Source organism: Urocampus carinirostris, chromosome 3 (genome assembly GCF_059441175.1).
Source record: "Urocampus carinirostris isolate Australia breed hairy pipefish chromosome 3, RoL_Ucar_1.0, whole genome shotgun sequence".
NCBI lineage: Eukaryota > Metazoa > Chordata > Actinopteri > Syngnathiformes > Syngnathidae > Urocampus > Urocampus carinirostris.
The window spans coordinates 21,918,123-21,932,860 of NC_142351.1; the positions used below are offsets into that span (position 1 = coordinate 21,918,123).

The 14,738-nt window shown below is 40.0% G+C and overlaps 1 protein-coding gene across 6 annotated transcripts; it reads left to right on the top strand.

The window, feature by feature from the left end:
* The first annotated feature begins 185 nt into the window (after positions 1-185).
* On the top strand, positions 186-14,424 carry nfyal (nuclear transcription factor Y, alpha, like). 6 transcript variants are annotated; one of them, XM_088331045.1, is made up of 10 exons: positions 186-292; positions 3,677-3,780; positions 6,050-6,136; positions 10,052-10,198; positions 10,273-10,404; positions 12,489-12,591; positions 12,754-12,920; positions 13,103-13,276; positions 13,350-13,460; positions 13,698-14,424. In XM_088331045.1, exons 2-10 carry the CDS (start codon positions 3,700-3,702, stop codon positions 13,761-13,763), a joined length of 1,068 nt encoding a protein of 355 aa, XP_088187171.1. In that variant the 5' UTR covers positions 186-292; positions 3,677-3,699; the 3' UTR covers positions 13,764-14,424. The 6 variants fall into 6 exon arrangements, with proteins under 6 accessions (XP_088187171.1, XP_088187174.1, XP_088187173.1 ...); XM_088331048.1 differs by having other exon boundaries at positions 12,754-12,902; XM_088331047.1 differs by having other exon boundaries at positions 6,050-6,133.
* The last annotated feature ends 314 nt before the right edge of the window (positions 14,425-14,738 follow it).

The window sequence follows — 14,738 nt, forward strand, 5'->3', positions numbered from 1 at the left end:
ACGGCATGGAGCCGTGGAGCTTGACAGGTATGCCACTGTTATTGTTGAACGTTAAACCCGCTGAGGTGAAGTCCGAACCAAAAAGAACACTTTGGTCTCACTATTGTGACATCTATCGGTGGCTTACGGACACTGCAGGATGTCCTTCGCCCATATCCTCCCCCTCTCCCCCTCCTCCCTTCGAACTGGGTTGCTTCATTTGCGGCCATTTTGTTCGCTCACTTTGTTGATTGGGCTTTAGCGTGCTGTACTAGAGCCAATCAGAGGGAAACCGGACAGCGGCGAGTACACGGTAAGGGAGAGACGATTGAAGGCATTGGGTAGCTGTCAGCACGGATTGGTTTGTCGCGGACCAACCAAATGACTAACCCGGCAAAGTGCACAAAAATCGAATGATGGTGGCACGTTTCCGGGCCCGTTCTTATTTTAACGGGACGTGATCACTTCGAGCCTCGGTAGGACGTGCTAACCGCTTAGCTTGCTAGCCTAAACAAAGGGACTGCGGAGAAAGGCTACATCCACGTTCACCCTCTTCGTAAATGGCTTCCCCCCCAAACACTGCATATAAGTGGACGGGACTCTTCCCTCTTCGGGATCAAAACCGAATCAAATACTGTACTTCTTAAACGAGGCCGCACGGCCTGATGTTGTTTCCCCCCAGCCCATGTTAAGTCTGCTAAGGCGCCACGAAGCCTCGCTATCTTAACATGTGGAGTGTAGCTACCCTTTGGGATTGATTTTAAATTTGTCATTTATTGTTTTTACAGAATTTCAAACAGTCTCCTGTATAAAATCGTTGTGCCTTTCACTTGTTTTCAATGTTTTTCTTGCTCCCGCCTTGTTATTGCTTACAACCTATCTAAATAATTTCCCTTTTAATTGTATTACTCATTTTTTATTAAGTTGTACTAAAGTAGTTTATTTTTTCTTTTTTGATACGGGTTTTCATTATTTTGTTTTGGGTATTATAGAGTTTTTTTCTTGTTAGTTATGGAAATAGAAACTTGCATGTTGATCAGCATTGTCTAAAGCAGTGTAGCGCAACACTTTCTGAGACTCGTCAAGTCATGTTTATTTGTATAGCCCTTAATCACAGAGTCTCAAAGGGCTGCACGGATCGCACTTGCCCTGATCTAAGACCTACATCAGGGCAAGGAAAAAAACTCAACATAAGGAAAAAGAAGAAACCTTCAGAAGGGACTGCACATGAGGTAATCACCCTTCCAGGATGACCAGGCTTCAACGGGTGTTGCAATGACAAACAAAACATGGATATGGTCTACGTGAAATATAGGTCATTCATAAACTACACAATAGAAGTGTGTTTTAAGCCACAATCTAAAAAGTTCCACTGAGGTTGCAGATCGAATCTCAGAGAACGCTCTCATACCTGCGGATCTCTTCTTGGCTCTTGGGATCACTAGTAGACCAGCATTTTCAGAGCAAAGGCTCCGGACCGGAACAAATAGGGAAATTAAATCTGAAAGATATGAGGGAGCACACATCTTTTAAAATTGAAAAATCTTGAGATACTCACTGTTTGAGAATTAATTCCTGGCACAATTTACAGTTTTTTTCCATTTTAAACTGATGTTGCTTTCATTAACAGTATTACGTTTTTATATTATTATTGTTTGCAGTCATGGTGGCTTAGTAGATGATACAATTGATTACTTTGGGGATAGTCCTATAATTCTTACTTGTTTACTTTCATTTATTTAGGATTTTAAATTAAAAAGAGTAATATTAGCTATACAAAAAACATGACTTGACAAAAAAAATCTGCCAGTGCAACATTTTTTTTCGATGTCTTAACATTTTTCAATTTTTCCATAGTGGCATTTAAAAAAAATCATTAAAATCAGCAAAATTATGTGCTAGATCTTTACGTTATTTGATTCACTTTTTCCATATTTCTTGAAGTGCAATCCAAGACAGATTCTTGAAACAAAATAAGGTATATATATATATATATATATATATATATATATATATATACTTGTACTGCCTAATGAGCAGCATTCTGGAATATGGGTGAATCTTATAGTTACCCAACTGATCACTAGAAGAAAGCAAATGTACTGAACAATGGCATGTTTTATTTTTCTGCAAAGATACGAGAAAAGCTGTAAAGGCACACTGGCCTAAGCAGCTATTTTTTGTGCCGCATCTGCGATTTATAAAGTATATCTCGATAGAACTTTGGTTACAGAATGTCTCCAAAGAGCGCTCGTTCTCTCAATTATTCTTTTTTGATGTTATCAGCATCTCGGTAGTTCACACCCAAAACGTTTAAATGGTTTCGCTAAAATTCTTACTGTAAGCACCTATTGATACGGTCTTTTTAAGGTGAGGCCTTTTGACGCAAACAGAACAAAGTAAAATGTATGCAAGTTCATTTTCAATGGTTTCAAAAATGTTCTTTTTATGGTTGTTATTGTAAAATAGTTTGCAGGTTTCTATTCATTTGTGCATGTTTTGGTGTTTTCTTATACCCTTTGGCTTCTATTACTGTTTTTTTCTTATTGTATATATATTTCTATTTTATAAGGATTGGTTTTCATTTCATATAAATTTTTGAAGCTCTAATGTTTCAACGTCACAAATGTTCGGGCCCTAGCAAAGGATCGATTATAGCTCGGTCTCCGAGAGCAGGGAAACTGTAGTTGGTTGTCAGCTGAAGGATGAGCATATGTGATGTCAGCTTCACTCGACAGCATTCTTTTAAAATGCTATACTCTAGCGATGGGTAGAATAAACTGGTGGATTTTGCTTTTTTAACTCATTCTACAATTACAATCTTAACTAAATTTAGTGTTAAGGCGAGTGGAGGCCCATAAAATACTTTACTTTTGTGAATTAACCAATGGCTAAACCCCGCCCCCTTTATTTATTCTGACAAACATTCAACATTCTGTGAGTCGTGGTATGGCAAGTGTCACAGTACGAGACATTTAGCAGGAGCCAATTGATTATTTTTGGGCCCGGAAAGATTACATATCATCTCGAAGGGCCTAAACTTTGCATCGGAGGGTTATATAAATGATTTATTTGTTGAGAAGATGGATGAAAGGCTTCAGCTATAGGCAAAAATATACAGGTCACAATGTAAACGTCATCACCATCTTAGACAACAAGATAGAGTATCAGCATTGTTTATGCACTGCAGGATAAGAAATGTGATTTACCTTCAACTAATTAACTTGACGTGACTTGTAAAATAGGATTTTTTATTGCTCGAAGCTTTTATTAATCTAAAACTATTGTAAAGCTCGGTCAGCCTCGCTAGATTTCTCTCACTCTCGTATAAATACCAAAGTACAAAAATTAGCACATAACAGGCCACTGAACTCCCAGTAAACAAAGTGACGTGATGTACAATGAAGCCAAGAGCAATGTTAGCTAACATCGGCCTCACGTTAGAAGTGTTAACGTTTTAAATAACTTTATACTTCTCTTCATCAAAGAAACGAGATATTGCTTCAAATACTATATTGACTTACCTTACAACAGATCTGATTGGCTCAACATGTTTGAAGGCCGGGGGCTTAGCCATAGGTCAATTCCTTGGGTTGAGTTCAACTTCAGTTTTAACTTATTACCATCCTAGCATAAAAGAAATATGTGCAAAATCACTTCGTTTCACAGTGGTTGATGAGATACATTTCTGTTGAAGAACGGTGTGGGGGTTAAGCGGCCATGGAGCAGTACACTGCGGCCACCACCGCTACTGGAGAGCAGATTGTAGTGCAGACTGCCAATGGACAGATCCAACAGCAGGTGAGTTGACAATCAGTCGCTGTCATCACAATAGAAACTTGCACGATCATCGTCCACTGAGTTTAACAATCAAAAATCAAAGGGATAAATCATTATTTGAATATATTTACTAGGGCTGCACGATTTTGGAAAAAACCCTAATTGCGATTTTTCAGACCTAAGTTGCAATTTCAATGCGATTTTCGATGATTTAAAAAAAGGGCATTATCTGTGCTAGTTGTTTTTTTTCCGGGGAGAACAAACATAATGACATGCAAACATAACTTGAGATTTTGTACTTGGAGACAGAGAGTATTACGACTGTAACAAAATATTAACTATAGATGTATAAATAAAAACAGGATTGCAGTTGAATAAATGGTCTTTATGGTCATTATACAAAAGGACAACGCAATTGGAGGGCTATTTCTTTCAGTGTAAGAAAACGATTAAGAGAGCGGCTGGCAAGCTACACGCTAGAGTCGAGTCGGATCCCCGCAACCGTTGCAACGTCTTTGTGATGATTGAAATACAAAAGTCACAAATGTTGCCGTTTTCCACGAGTGGTAGATCCATGTCCTCCTTTTCATGGGTAATGCATCTGGCATTAGTGAATGACCATGTTCGGCCGTGGTGACTTAAGAGTTGTTAGCTTAGCTGTTAGCTTTCCCTTCTGACCCAGCCTCAGTCAATTTCAACGCAATCAAAATCCAGGGAGCACCCGCTAGTGACCGACTTTTCCTTGAGCTTTTCTGAATTTCCTCTGAGTCTGATTTGATCAGTGAATTTATTTTCAATGTAACGAGCCACTAAAGCTTCGAGCTGTGTGAGTTTATCTTGGTGGCCATTTTTTGCACGCGGTGCATGACGGACTGGGATTTTACACCAGCCTATCAAAATTGTGCACACACGTCTTGCAAACTTTACCTCGCCTTCATTGGTTGGTACCATTAAAAACCTGCTTTTGATTGGACGGTGCTGTTAAACCACACATTGTGACGTTTCTTGTCGACCAAACACTTCATTAATCAAATAACAAACTGGAACTATGAATCCTTTAAAAAACGCAATGGATCGCACTACGTCGCATCGCAATATCGATAAGATTTCGGTTAATCATGCAGCCCTAATATTTACATCAGCTCAGTCAATCATGACAGCTATAGGCCCAACAGCAGGGGTCTCCAAATGTTTTCAAGCTCAGAGCTACTCTTGGTTACCAATTAGCGCAAAGGTAATCCAGTTTGGTATGCATTTTGAAAATTACAGCTCGTCCTGTTATTACCATGTCGTTACTATGTTGTTATCAGGTTCATTTATGAAAGGAAGGTTTAATTGACTCAGTCATGAGCTTTTTTTCAGCCTCATCTGCCCTTAAGGGTCACCCTGATGCCCATGGGCAGCATGTTGGAGAACCCTGCCCTATAGCATATTGAGGGTGCAAGTCATTAATCGAAATTAATACTGTTAACCAGCAATTTGCTTTGATCAGGTAAATGTATATGCACCATATTATCCGGATTATAGGGGACACCAAAAATCACAAATTTGAGAGAAATGTGAAGGTGCCCTCATAATCCGGTTCCCTTATATACTGGACAATATTGTGGATAATATTGGAAATGCATAGTTGCAATTAAATGAGACTTCATACGGTAACTGCTTTTGCCTTTGCTATAGAGCAGTCTTCGAATCTCTGTTATTGTGAAATGTATTGTGATTTACTTCAAAGATTTGAGTTTTTGGTAACGAATGTATTTATTTAGTTAGCAAGCTAACGAGACTTTTTTGTGCTTTCGTAGTTTTTACAGCGACCTTATAAGGGTAATGGTTGAGGCTATTGTCCGAATAAACAGCTAGTAAAGAAAGAAGTCGCTCACTAAATTTCTAGCTTGCAAAAAAGGGGATACTTCAGAGTGAGGACAGCAAAGTAAGAATTTTTGGATGAATAAATACATTTTAGTGGTGAAAGCAGATGTTTTAAAGTCTATGTTCTATGAAATAAAGTATTTTAATTTAAATGTATTTACTGTTTTTGTGTGTGCAACTCTAGCTCTTACTGTCGTTTTAATTCCATGCGCCATACATGTGATATATATAAAATCACAAAAGATTTACATTTTGGGGGTGCGCCTTATAATCCCGATTTGCTTTACAGTGTGGAAAATCCGGTACATTTTAAACGGGAAAAAGGAGTCCAGATTGCTTTCTTTTTGGGCACTTCCACCTCAGAGGTAGCACTATTTTGTGTTTTTTAAGTGAGGTTGAGATTGTGGTGCCTTGCCTGCAGGCCCAGAGCACAGTTACAGCTGTGCAGCTGCAAACGGAAGCACCCGTGGCGACGGCCTCGGGCCAGCAAGTGCAGACACTCCAGGTAGTGGTGTCCTGCCCAACCTCGTGTCACTGGTGTAAACCTCATATATGACTCCATGTTTGCTCTTTAGGATCTTATGACAATAGAATCAAAATCAAACAAGTAAGGAAGAATAGAAGTACAAGTTTATTTGATTTATTTATTTTTACAATGGGTTTAATAAATTCAAGGTAAAACGGTGCATAGACTTTTGAGATAAATATTTTCTGTCACTAAATCCAGATTAAAATTACGTGTTTCTCAAATGAACTCCCCCATGAAAACAATGCCAATTGTATGATTTTAATGCTAGTTTTTTTTTTTTTTTTTTAAAGAAATAACTGTAACCCACTTTTTAAATCTTGGTTCAGATGGTTGTGTATTCTTCGTATTTTAAGATTCCAAGTTTTGGAAATAGAAAGTGTCCAGGTAACTTCAGTAAATGTGAATGCACAAGTTTTGGATTATTTGGTTTATAGCACGTTGACTGTTTTGTAATACTAAAAGGGACGGAGTGTAATATTTGACCACTAGATGTTTTTGTATGGTGCAGCGCAACTGAAAACAGATGCTTAAAAGCACAAGAAAGAATACAAACCACATAGACTGTGACAAATCTACACAATTTTGGTTCTTATTTTATTGCCCAGGCTTTTTGAGGTTTTTAGGTACCCAGAGCAGCAAGATGGTGTACAATTTTGTCAGCTCCAATTGTATGAGGCTCATGTTATGTAAAATAAATACAAATAGTTTAACCTATGAGTATTCTAAAAAAATGAAGCATATTTTTATTTGAAAGATGGGATATTTTTGCTTAAGTCAAGTGATGTTTACTTGTATAGCCCTTAATCACAAGAAGTTTCGAAGGGTCGGATAAATTTTATTAAGCCTTAGTAGGCACTAAGTAATACTCAGTTATCCCTTTTATTTCTAAACTGTTTTTAAAAGGAAAAATCAGGTTTGTTTTAATTTGTTTCTTGGCAGATAAAAAAAAAAAATAATTCTGCTGGATTTAAGGTGGTTTGAATATTACCGACCGGACAATGTGATTTTGCAAAAGTGGAGTCATATGTGCATGCAAGAGTCAGTTGGTGGAGTTTGGTTACCTTTTCATGAAGCATCTGACCCCTGCAGCATGCACCTTACAGCTGTCTGGTATTACTGCATGCTGCCCACTCGGCATGGCGTCTCATGTGCTGTGCTGTCATTCTGTGCTATGACTGTCGTTGGCTAGTTTTGGGGGTAAAAAAGCAAAGGGACTTTGCATGAACTCATAATTATGGTCATGTTGGTGCAGATAGCAGACACTTTCATTCATTCAGTTCTTCACTCGTGGCCGTTTTTAAGTAGAAAATCTTTTGCAACTCCCAACTAGGGATCAAATGTTCTCCGAGTTACTTCTAAAATCCACTGGCGATGAGGATAGAAGATGACCATGAAAACTTAAGCTAATTAATGTTTGGCTTCTAATTGCCCATACATAAGGTTTGACCGAAATGACAGCCAAGCAGTTAGAGAAGAATAAGTGGTCTTATTTACATATCTCTTGGAGTTTTCATATTACAAAATGGAAAATGTAAAGAGTTTAAAAACAACTTAAGTTTACCCGACGTCAAAAGTTGAAAAATTGAAATCACATTATTGTCTGTATACACGCTAAATCCAGATTACTCGCGAACAAAGTCTACGATGTATTGGTTGACGTCTCCAGGACAGTTCCATTTTCTAAGTTGCCAAAGTTGTATCCATACATACTGTACATACAAAGTTAAATGCTACCCACATTTTGGAGCACAGTGCTTCATTGATTATGTTAAAAGACATTAGTGAAATTAGTGGATATTTTTTAACCATGTGGTGACTGACACTGAATGTTGCTCATTTTGAATTTTGCTCATTTGTTTTTTACATATAGTTGCCATTGGCTTGTGCATACTCGACGATTTATGTGTCATGTTTCATGTTGTCATTTACTATAGGTGTACTGTTTACCAATTAGTCCCCCTTGTTATTGCAAAAAAATTACAAGCGCGGTTTCCAGTTTACAATGTGAATTTTTTTTTTTAACCATAAACCTTTTTTTTTTTTAAATTGTTGTTTCAAACCAATTACGCCAATTGGCAAATGATGAATGAACAAAGGTTTCCAGGGATGCACCGAAATGAAAATTTTGGGCCAAAACATTAAATGTAATGTTTGGTGAAATATCAAAAGATCAAAGCCGATATAATTTAGCACTCTCAAAAACAAATAATTTAAAATTTATTTTGCAGTGACATACTTAACAGACATTATATAAAATGATAGATTAATTGACTTATAACGATCACCTAATTTTCAAAAAACTGTATTAAATTCTCATAAAACAAAAATATGGCATTTAAGTGCTTCAAAACATTCCTATCAGACAACAAAGTTGGGTGTAGACATTGACTTGTGCGTCCGTCCACCCTGGTTTTATGGCAGGCTGGTAGACGCTGTCAATCACAATTGTGCACACGGTCACATCCACCCAACACACAAAGCCCTCCTTAACCTGTCCCTGTGATACTGTTTGCTGTGTGCTGTCTGCTCCAAACACAATAAAGACAATACGTGCAATACAAACAATTCCATTCAAAATCAGCGAAGCAGTGAACCAGCAATAATGGAAGCGCAAAGTAGCAATGGATTACTGTACATATTTTGAGTTCAGTTCTGCAAGGACTCAGAGAACGTGGTGAAGAGGGAGCTGAGCCGAAAGGCAAAGCTCTCGATCTACCGGTCGATCTACGTTCCTACCCTCACCTATGGTCATGAACTTTGGGTCATGACCGAAAGAACTCGATCCCGGATACAAGTTGCCGAAATGAGTTACCTCCGCAGGGTGGCTGGGTTCTCCCTTAGAGATAAGGTGAGAAGCTCAGTCATCCAGGAGGGACTCGGTGTAGAGCCACTGCTCCTCCGCGTTGAGAGGAGCCAGTTGAGGTGGCTCGGGCATCTAATAAGGATGCCTCCTGGACGCCTCCCTCGGGAGGTGTTCCGGGCATGTCCCACCGGCAGGAGGCCCTGGGGGCGGCCCAGGACACGTTGGAGCTACTATGTCTCTCGGCTGGCTTGGGAACGCCTCAGGGTCCCGTCGGATGAGCTGGAAGAGGTGGCTGGGGATAGGGACGTCTGGGCTTCGCTTTTAACGCTGCCGCCCCCGCGACCCGACCTCGGATAAGCGGAAGACAATGGATGGATGGATGGATGGATTTTGAGTTCATTATAGCTTTTAACTGACATGACAGTCAATAGTTACAAGAAAACAGAGGGAAGGAACTGATAAGCACAATGATAATGGTGCGGTAGGCGGTGCACTCAAACGCAACAAAGTCACATTTGCATAGTCGGCATTTATGAATGATATTATTAATAAATTAGTTTCTCGTCGCACACATGGCTTAGTGCCAACCACTCGACTTTGGGGATGACGCATTGTATGTCACACACATGGTACGTCCTTTCAAAACTGCTGAACAGTAGTTAGGTCTGTAGTGTTGGGACTTTAGCCAAAGTCAGGCTAGCGGGTAACAAAAGTGTGGATGCAGACACAAGTACTTTTGAGAAAATGTCTTGTCTCAAAAGCTTGGCAGAAGTCCTGTCTTTCCATAGTTCTCTGAGTCCTTGCAGAATTAAAAATTGACACGCATTGCACACAAACTCGACCCAAAGTGAAAGCCACCGTCGCATAGCTTGCTTCACTTAATACGTGGCATTGAAATAACTTTCTTTCTGAAGCTTTTATTTTTCGTTTTGCTCTTTTCTTTGGGCCAAAACCCAAATTGCAGTTGTGTTAATTTTCAGCAGAGAAATTTGCGTGGTCGAAATTTCGGTGCATCCTTACCAAAAACATCTATTCTGTGAAATTAGTAAATCCTGCCATGCTGCGGTGACAGTGGCTGTTCTCTCATACAGGTTCAGGGGCAACCTCTGATGGTCCAGGTGAGTGGTGGGCAGCTCATCACTTCATCTGGACAACCCATCATGGTACAGGCCATGTCAGGGGGCCAGGGTCAGACAATCATGCAGGTTCCCGTGTCCGGAGCTCAGGGACTGCAACAGGTTGAGCAAAACAAAAACAAAAATGGGACATGTGTTTCAAATTTAGTGTGCTGACAAATTGTGTGTGATCGTAGATCCAACTGGTGCAGCCCGGTCAGATCCAGTTGCAGGGTGGTCAGACTCTGCAGCTCCAGGGTCAGCAGGGCCAGGCTCAGCAGATCATCATTCAGCAACCTCAGGCAGCCATTACCGCTGGACAGAATCAGGTGATAAATAGTACTACGTTGTAGTACATCCACATTGAACAATTTGGTTTCATTGACTCACTTTATGAGGTGTGAGAGTGACATCATGCTTGTCCCCGTGGGTTTGATTTGTGTTTCTATATGTTGGTGTACCATTACGTAAGAATAGGCCTGCTTCAAGTACAGTTAACGCCAACCCAAACCCCAAGAAACACGAAAGAGAAAAGAATACTTTATTTGAACACGCGCCAAAAAATGCATGTATTTCAGAGGTAAAATCAGGCCTAAGAATATCCAGCCCCCAGGTATAAAAGTCTGAACCGGACTCAAAGTAAACCCGAAGCTGCACCGCCCGAATTTAGGGCTAGGTACAGGTCCGAGCCAAAGATCTTGCCTCTAATGTACTTGTACCCGCATCATGAAGGAGCAGAGTTCATAGGGTTACAGAGGCTGCAATGATTACCCAAGCCAGATTCGGTAAAAAAAAAAAAAAGTTCCAAATTCCGTACTGCTCCTTTAGATACTCTTCTTTTCCACTTAGTCTATCTGCTTATTATTTCACTTAAAATGAGGCTCACCTAGAAGGCACAGAGATGATTGTCAATGGTGCCTTTTGGTCACTTTGGGTCTCTACAGTTTGTATTGCACTCAGTAGCAACTTTTTTCCGTTGACCTACACACTACAGCGACAACTATTGATCAGATTATACACAGTGTCACTTTAAGTTGATACAAAAAAAGGCTGATTAGTGTCAACAATTATATACAACATTTCAGACCTTTGTGAAGACCACCTGAAAATAATAAAGTTAGTAATTTTCCATGGTGTTATTGAAAAATGTTGGGACTAAGGGGTCACTCACACCAGGGCAGGTGTTGGGATCATATGGGTCAGGGGCCAGATATGGATCTTTCCATTAGTACATCTGACTCAGACTGTCCAATTTTGATGCATGTGAAGCTGAAGCAACACTATAAGCGATTTGTGCAGTCAAAAATATATGGGGCAAAGTTTCAACTAAGGTTTACACTTAAAATGTAACACAAACAAACCCCGTTTTTGTCCTTCATCTCTTAGGTATCCTTTATAGGTAAGCTCATTTAACAAGCTATGTTCATTGTGGTGACACTTTATGATGAAAACCCACAGAACTGTAGAAACTGTTTAAAGACAACGATGCCAGTCAAGTACCCAGAGCAATATGATTGGGTGAGCAGTTGGGCTGGATGGATCTCTGCACACATAGCGTACTCCTCTAAATACATCCATATCCTTCTCGTTTGCAGTTTTTTGTGACATTTTTACAAAAGAACTCTGCTCGCACCTTGTTTTGAAACTGTTATTTACAACTAAAATGACAGACAAAATGAGCCTCAACAATAATAATAAGTGCTAGGGAGACAAATCGTCAGTGGTATATTTGTTGATATGGGACACACGCTCTGGCATTATTATTATTTCATGGATTCTATGAAATAATCCACCGTCAAACAGTGAAATAAAATGTGCTGAAGAATAGGCTTTTGTCTGGATAGTGGGTTTGGTGGTTTCATCGAAGTTTGTCTGAAAATATATGGTGTGGCTCTGAAAAAACATCCAAATGTTATGCTTCCATGGCTCTTTCAGTAAAAATGTTTTCCAACCCCTGCACTCGCGCCATCTTATTGTGCCCAAACACACTTACTGCTAAGGCCCGAATTTTAAAAGTAGTGGGAGTGCTTTGCACTTGAGCACGCATGGATCCTCTGTTGTGGTAGAGGCATCAGTTCCCTGACCAAGCTACCTCATTACTTTGTTGTACTGGCCCATTTCGCGTTATCAGCAGCGCTAACATTTAGCCTGTGCTGATAATAAACACATTTTAAGTAAAAACCACAGAAGCCCATCCATCTACCCATCCTCCTTTTCGTCATTTTAGTCCATATGTTAAACCTCACACGAAGGACAACATGCAAAAAGAGCATAAGTGCCTGAGTCTAGACTTAAACTTTAAACCACAGGATCTTTTGGGCAGGTTTGCAACATTGTTTGACATTGTGCTGTTCAAAATCAAATCTAATTTTGAAAAATAAAGGAAATAATACAAGATGTATTTTCCTCACAGGGTCAGCAGATCAGTGTGCAGGGCCAGCAAGTGGCTCAGACCGCTGATGGGCAGACTATTGTCTACCAGCCAGTCAATGCGGATGGAACTGTCCTACAGCAGGGTAAAGCACAACACTAACCATTGGTTTATTTTTATTTTTTCTGTATTCCAAGCAGTGAGTTCACAAGAAATAAGATACACTGGGAAGTTCTGTGCAATGTCAAGTCTTTATCTGCCTTCTGCTTTTAGGTTGTAGTCTAAAAGGGGTATTTTTGTTTCATAGGAATGATCACGATTCCCGCCGCCAGCTTGGCCGGCGCCCAAATCGTCCAGGCAGGAGGTGCCAACACCAACACCACCAACAGCCAAGGCACTGTGACCGTCACCCTGCCCGTCTCTGGCAACATGGTCAATGCAGGTGGAATGGTCATGGTAAGACCCGATGGCGAGGTACCCAGCATCTCATTGCATTTTGTTTTGCCAACAATCAATCAAACACGGCTTTGGGTTGCAGGGTGTGCTCACTTAATGTGTCGATTTCTTAAATTCACAACTAATTTATTTCAAGCACAATTTAGTACTTTTTTGACTAGGGGGGAAACCAATTTGTTAGTATATATGTTCTGAATCAGATGGTGCCCGGAGGCGGGGCAGTGCCCACAATGCAAAGGATTCCTCTGCCGGGCGCTGAAATGCTGGAAGAGGAGCCCCTGTATGTCAACGCCAAGCAGTACCACCGCATTCTGAAGCGGCGGCAGGCCCGAGCCAAGCTGGAGGCAGAGGGAAAGATTCCTAAAGAAAGGAGGGTAAGGCTCATTTGTCATCATGCTCCTTGTACAGTGTATGTCAATATATCCAACGCTTTGTTTTTACTATCAGAAATACTTGCATGAGTCTCGCCACCGTCACGCAATGCAACGGAAACGAGGCGACGGAGGGCGTTTCTTCTCACCCAAGGAGAAGGAAGAAATGGCATTGGCATTGGCACAGGTAGAGAGCACATAACTCTTTTTGATTTCTATCATGTTTATCTTCATCATTACTTTGACTGACCTGCATCACGTTTCGGTGCCCGTTAATCCGTCGCATCTAAATTAAACAGTTTCTTACATAGCCCTCATTCTGCAGTTTAATTTTTCATTTCAGGATGTCATTGTTAAAGCATTTGAGCCACTGTTTGTGTTTTATGGCTAATGTGTTATAAATAGCCAATGTTTCTCTTCACAGCAACAGCAAGAGGCGGCACAGGCAGCAGCTGATGAGACAGTGGCGCAGATGATCAGAGTGTCGTAGCCTCACGAGGGTTGACTCTTAATCGTGTATGTCGGCTACTCTTCTATTCTGTTTGCCACAATGAGCTTCCAGTTAGCAGCAGCAGCGGCCCCCTTATGTGTATATTCTCTTTTTTGTTTGAAAAATCCTTTCTCTAGCCAAACCCCTGTGGCTATTATTTTCTCTTGGATGTTGGTTATACTTTCTGATCATTTACCCCTGTTTTGAAACTGCTTTCTCCAGTCATTGAGTCTAAAACAACTGTTTGTTTTACCCTTGGACAAAAGTTATGGTTACACCTTGTCTGCGTCATTCAGTGTGTAAACTCTTAGTATTTTTTTCGGTGGGGAGATGTCATTTTTGACTTTGCTATGTTGTGTGATTCCTGTCCGTTGATCTTTCAACCTCCCATTGCATGTTAAAGGAAAAACACAAAAAAATATTTTTGTGAACATTTTGTACAGTCATTTTTTCCTCCACTGTACTTTACCAGCTTACCAGGTGTTTGGATACGTTTTATATGCTGTTGAATTTAGAATTTTTGTTTATAGGTAAAATGTTCAAGTGTTTGAATTGTACAATTTTTACTCATCAAAGTAAATGTTTTTTTGTTTGTTTTTACATTATTTTTGTTATAAAAATATTTGTTGGCTCACCTATTTAATTAAACTAATATAGGTCACTGTGTCGTTTTTTTTTCTTTATTAGACCTACAATATAGTTGACAGATGTTTCTCTGGTGGTTAAAAGAGCTGTACGGAATGTGGAACTCTCTGCTGCCATTCCCTAGCTTCTGTCATCATTGCAGCCCTGGTCAGCCCGTTCATGGTGCAGGTGCAAGTACAAGAGTTTCTTAGATGCATTTAAATAAACTATTTTCATCTTTTTGGGGTTTGGAACTGCATTTGGACCTCACTTGAAGCTGTTCTTTTCTTACTTTTATCATTCTCATGCTACACTAAAAAAATGACACAACAAAAACATGTGGTGACAAGC

Bases quoted from the DNA above. Each gene is read 5' to 3' on its own strand.
- nfyal (XM_088331045.1), top strand. From the start codon at position 3,700: ATGGAGCAGTACACTGCGGCCACCACCGCTACTGGAGAGCAGATTGTA. The intron at 3,781-6,049 runs GTGAGTTGACAA...CCTTGCCTGCAG, and splicing joins ATGGACAGATCCAACAGCAG to GCCCAGAGCACAGTTACAGC. The intron at 13,461-13,697 runs GTAGAGAGCACA...TTCTCTTCACAG, and splicing joins TGGCATTGGCATTGGCACAG to CAACAGCAAGAGGCGGCACA.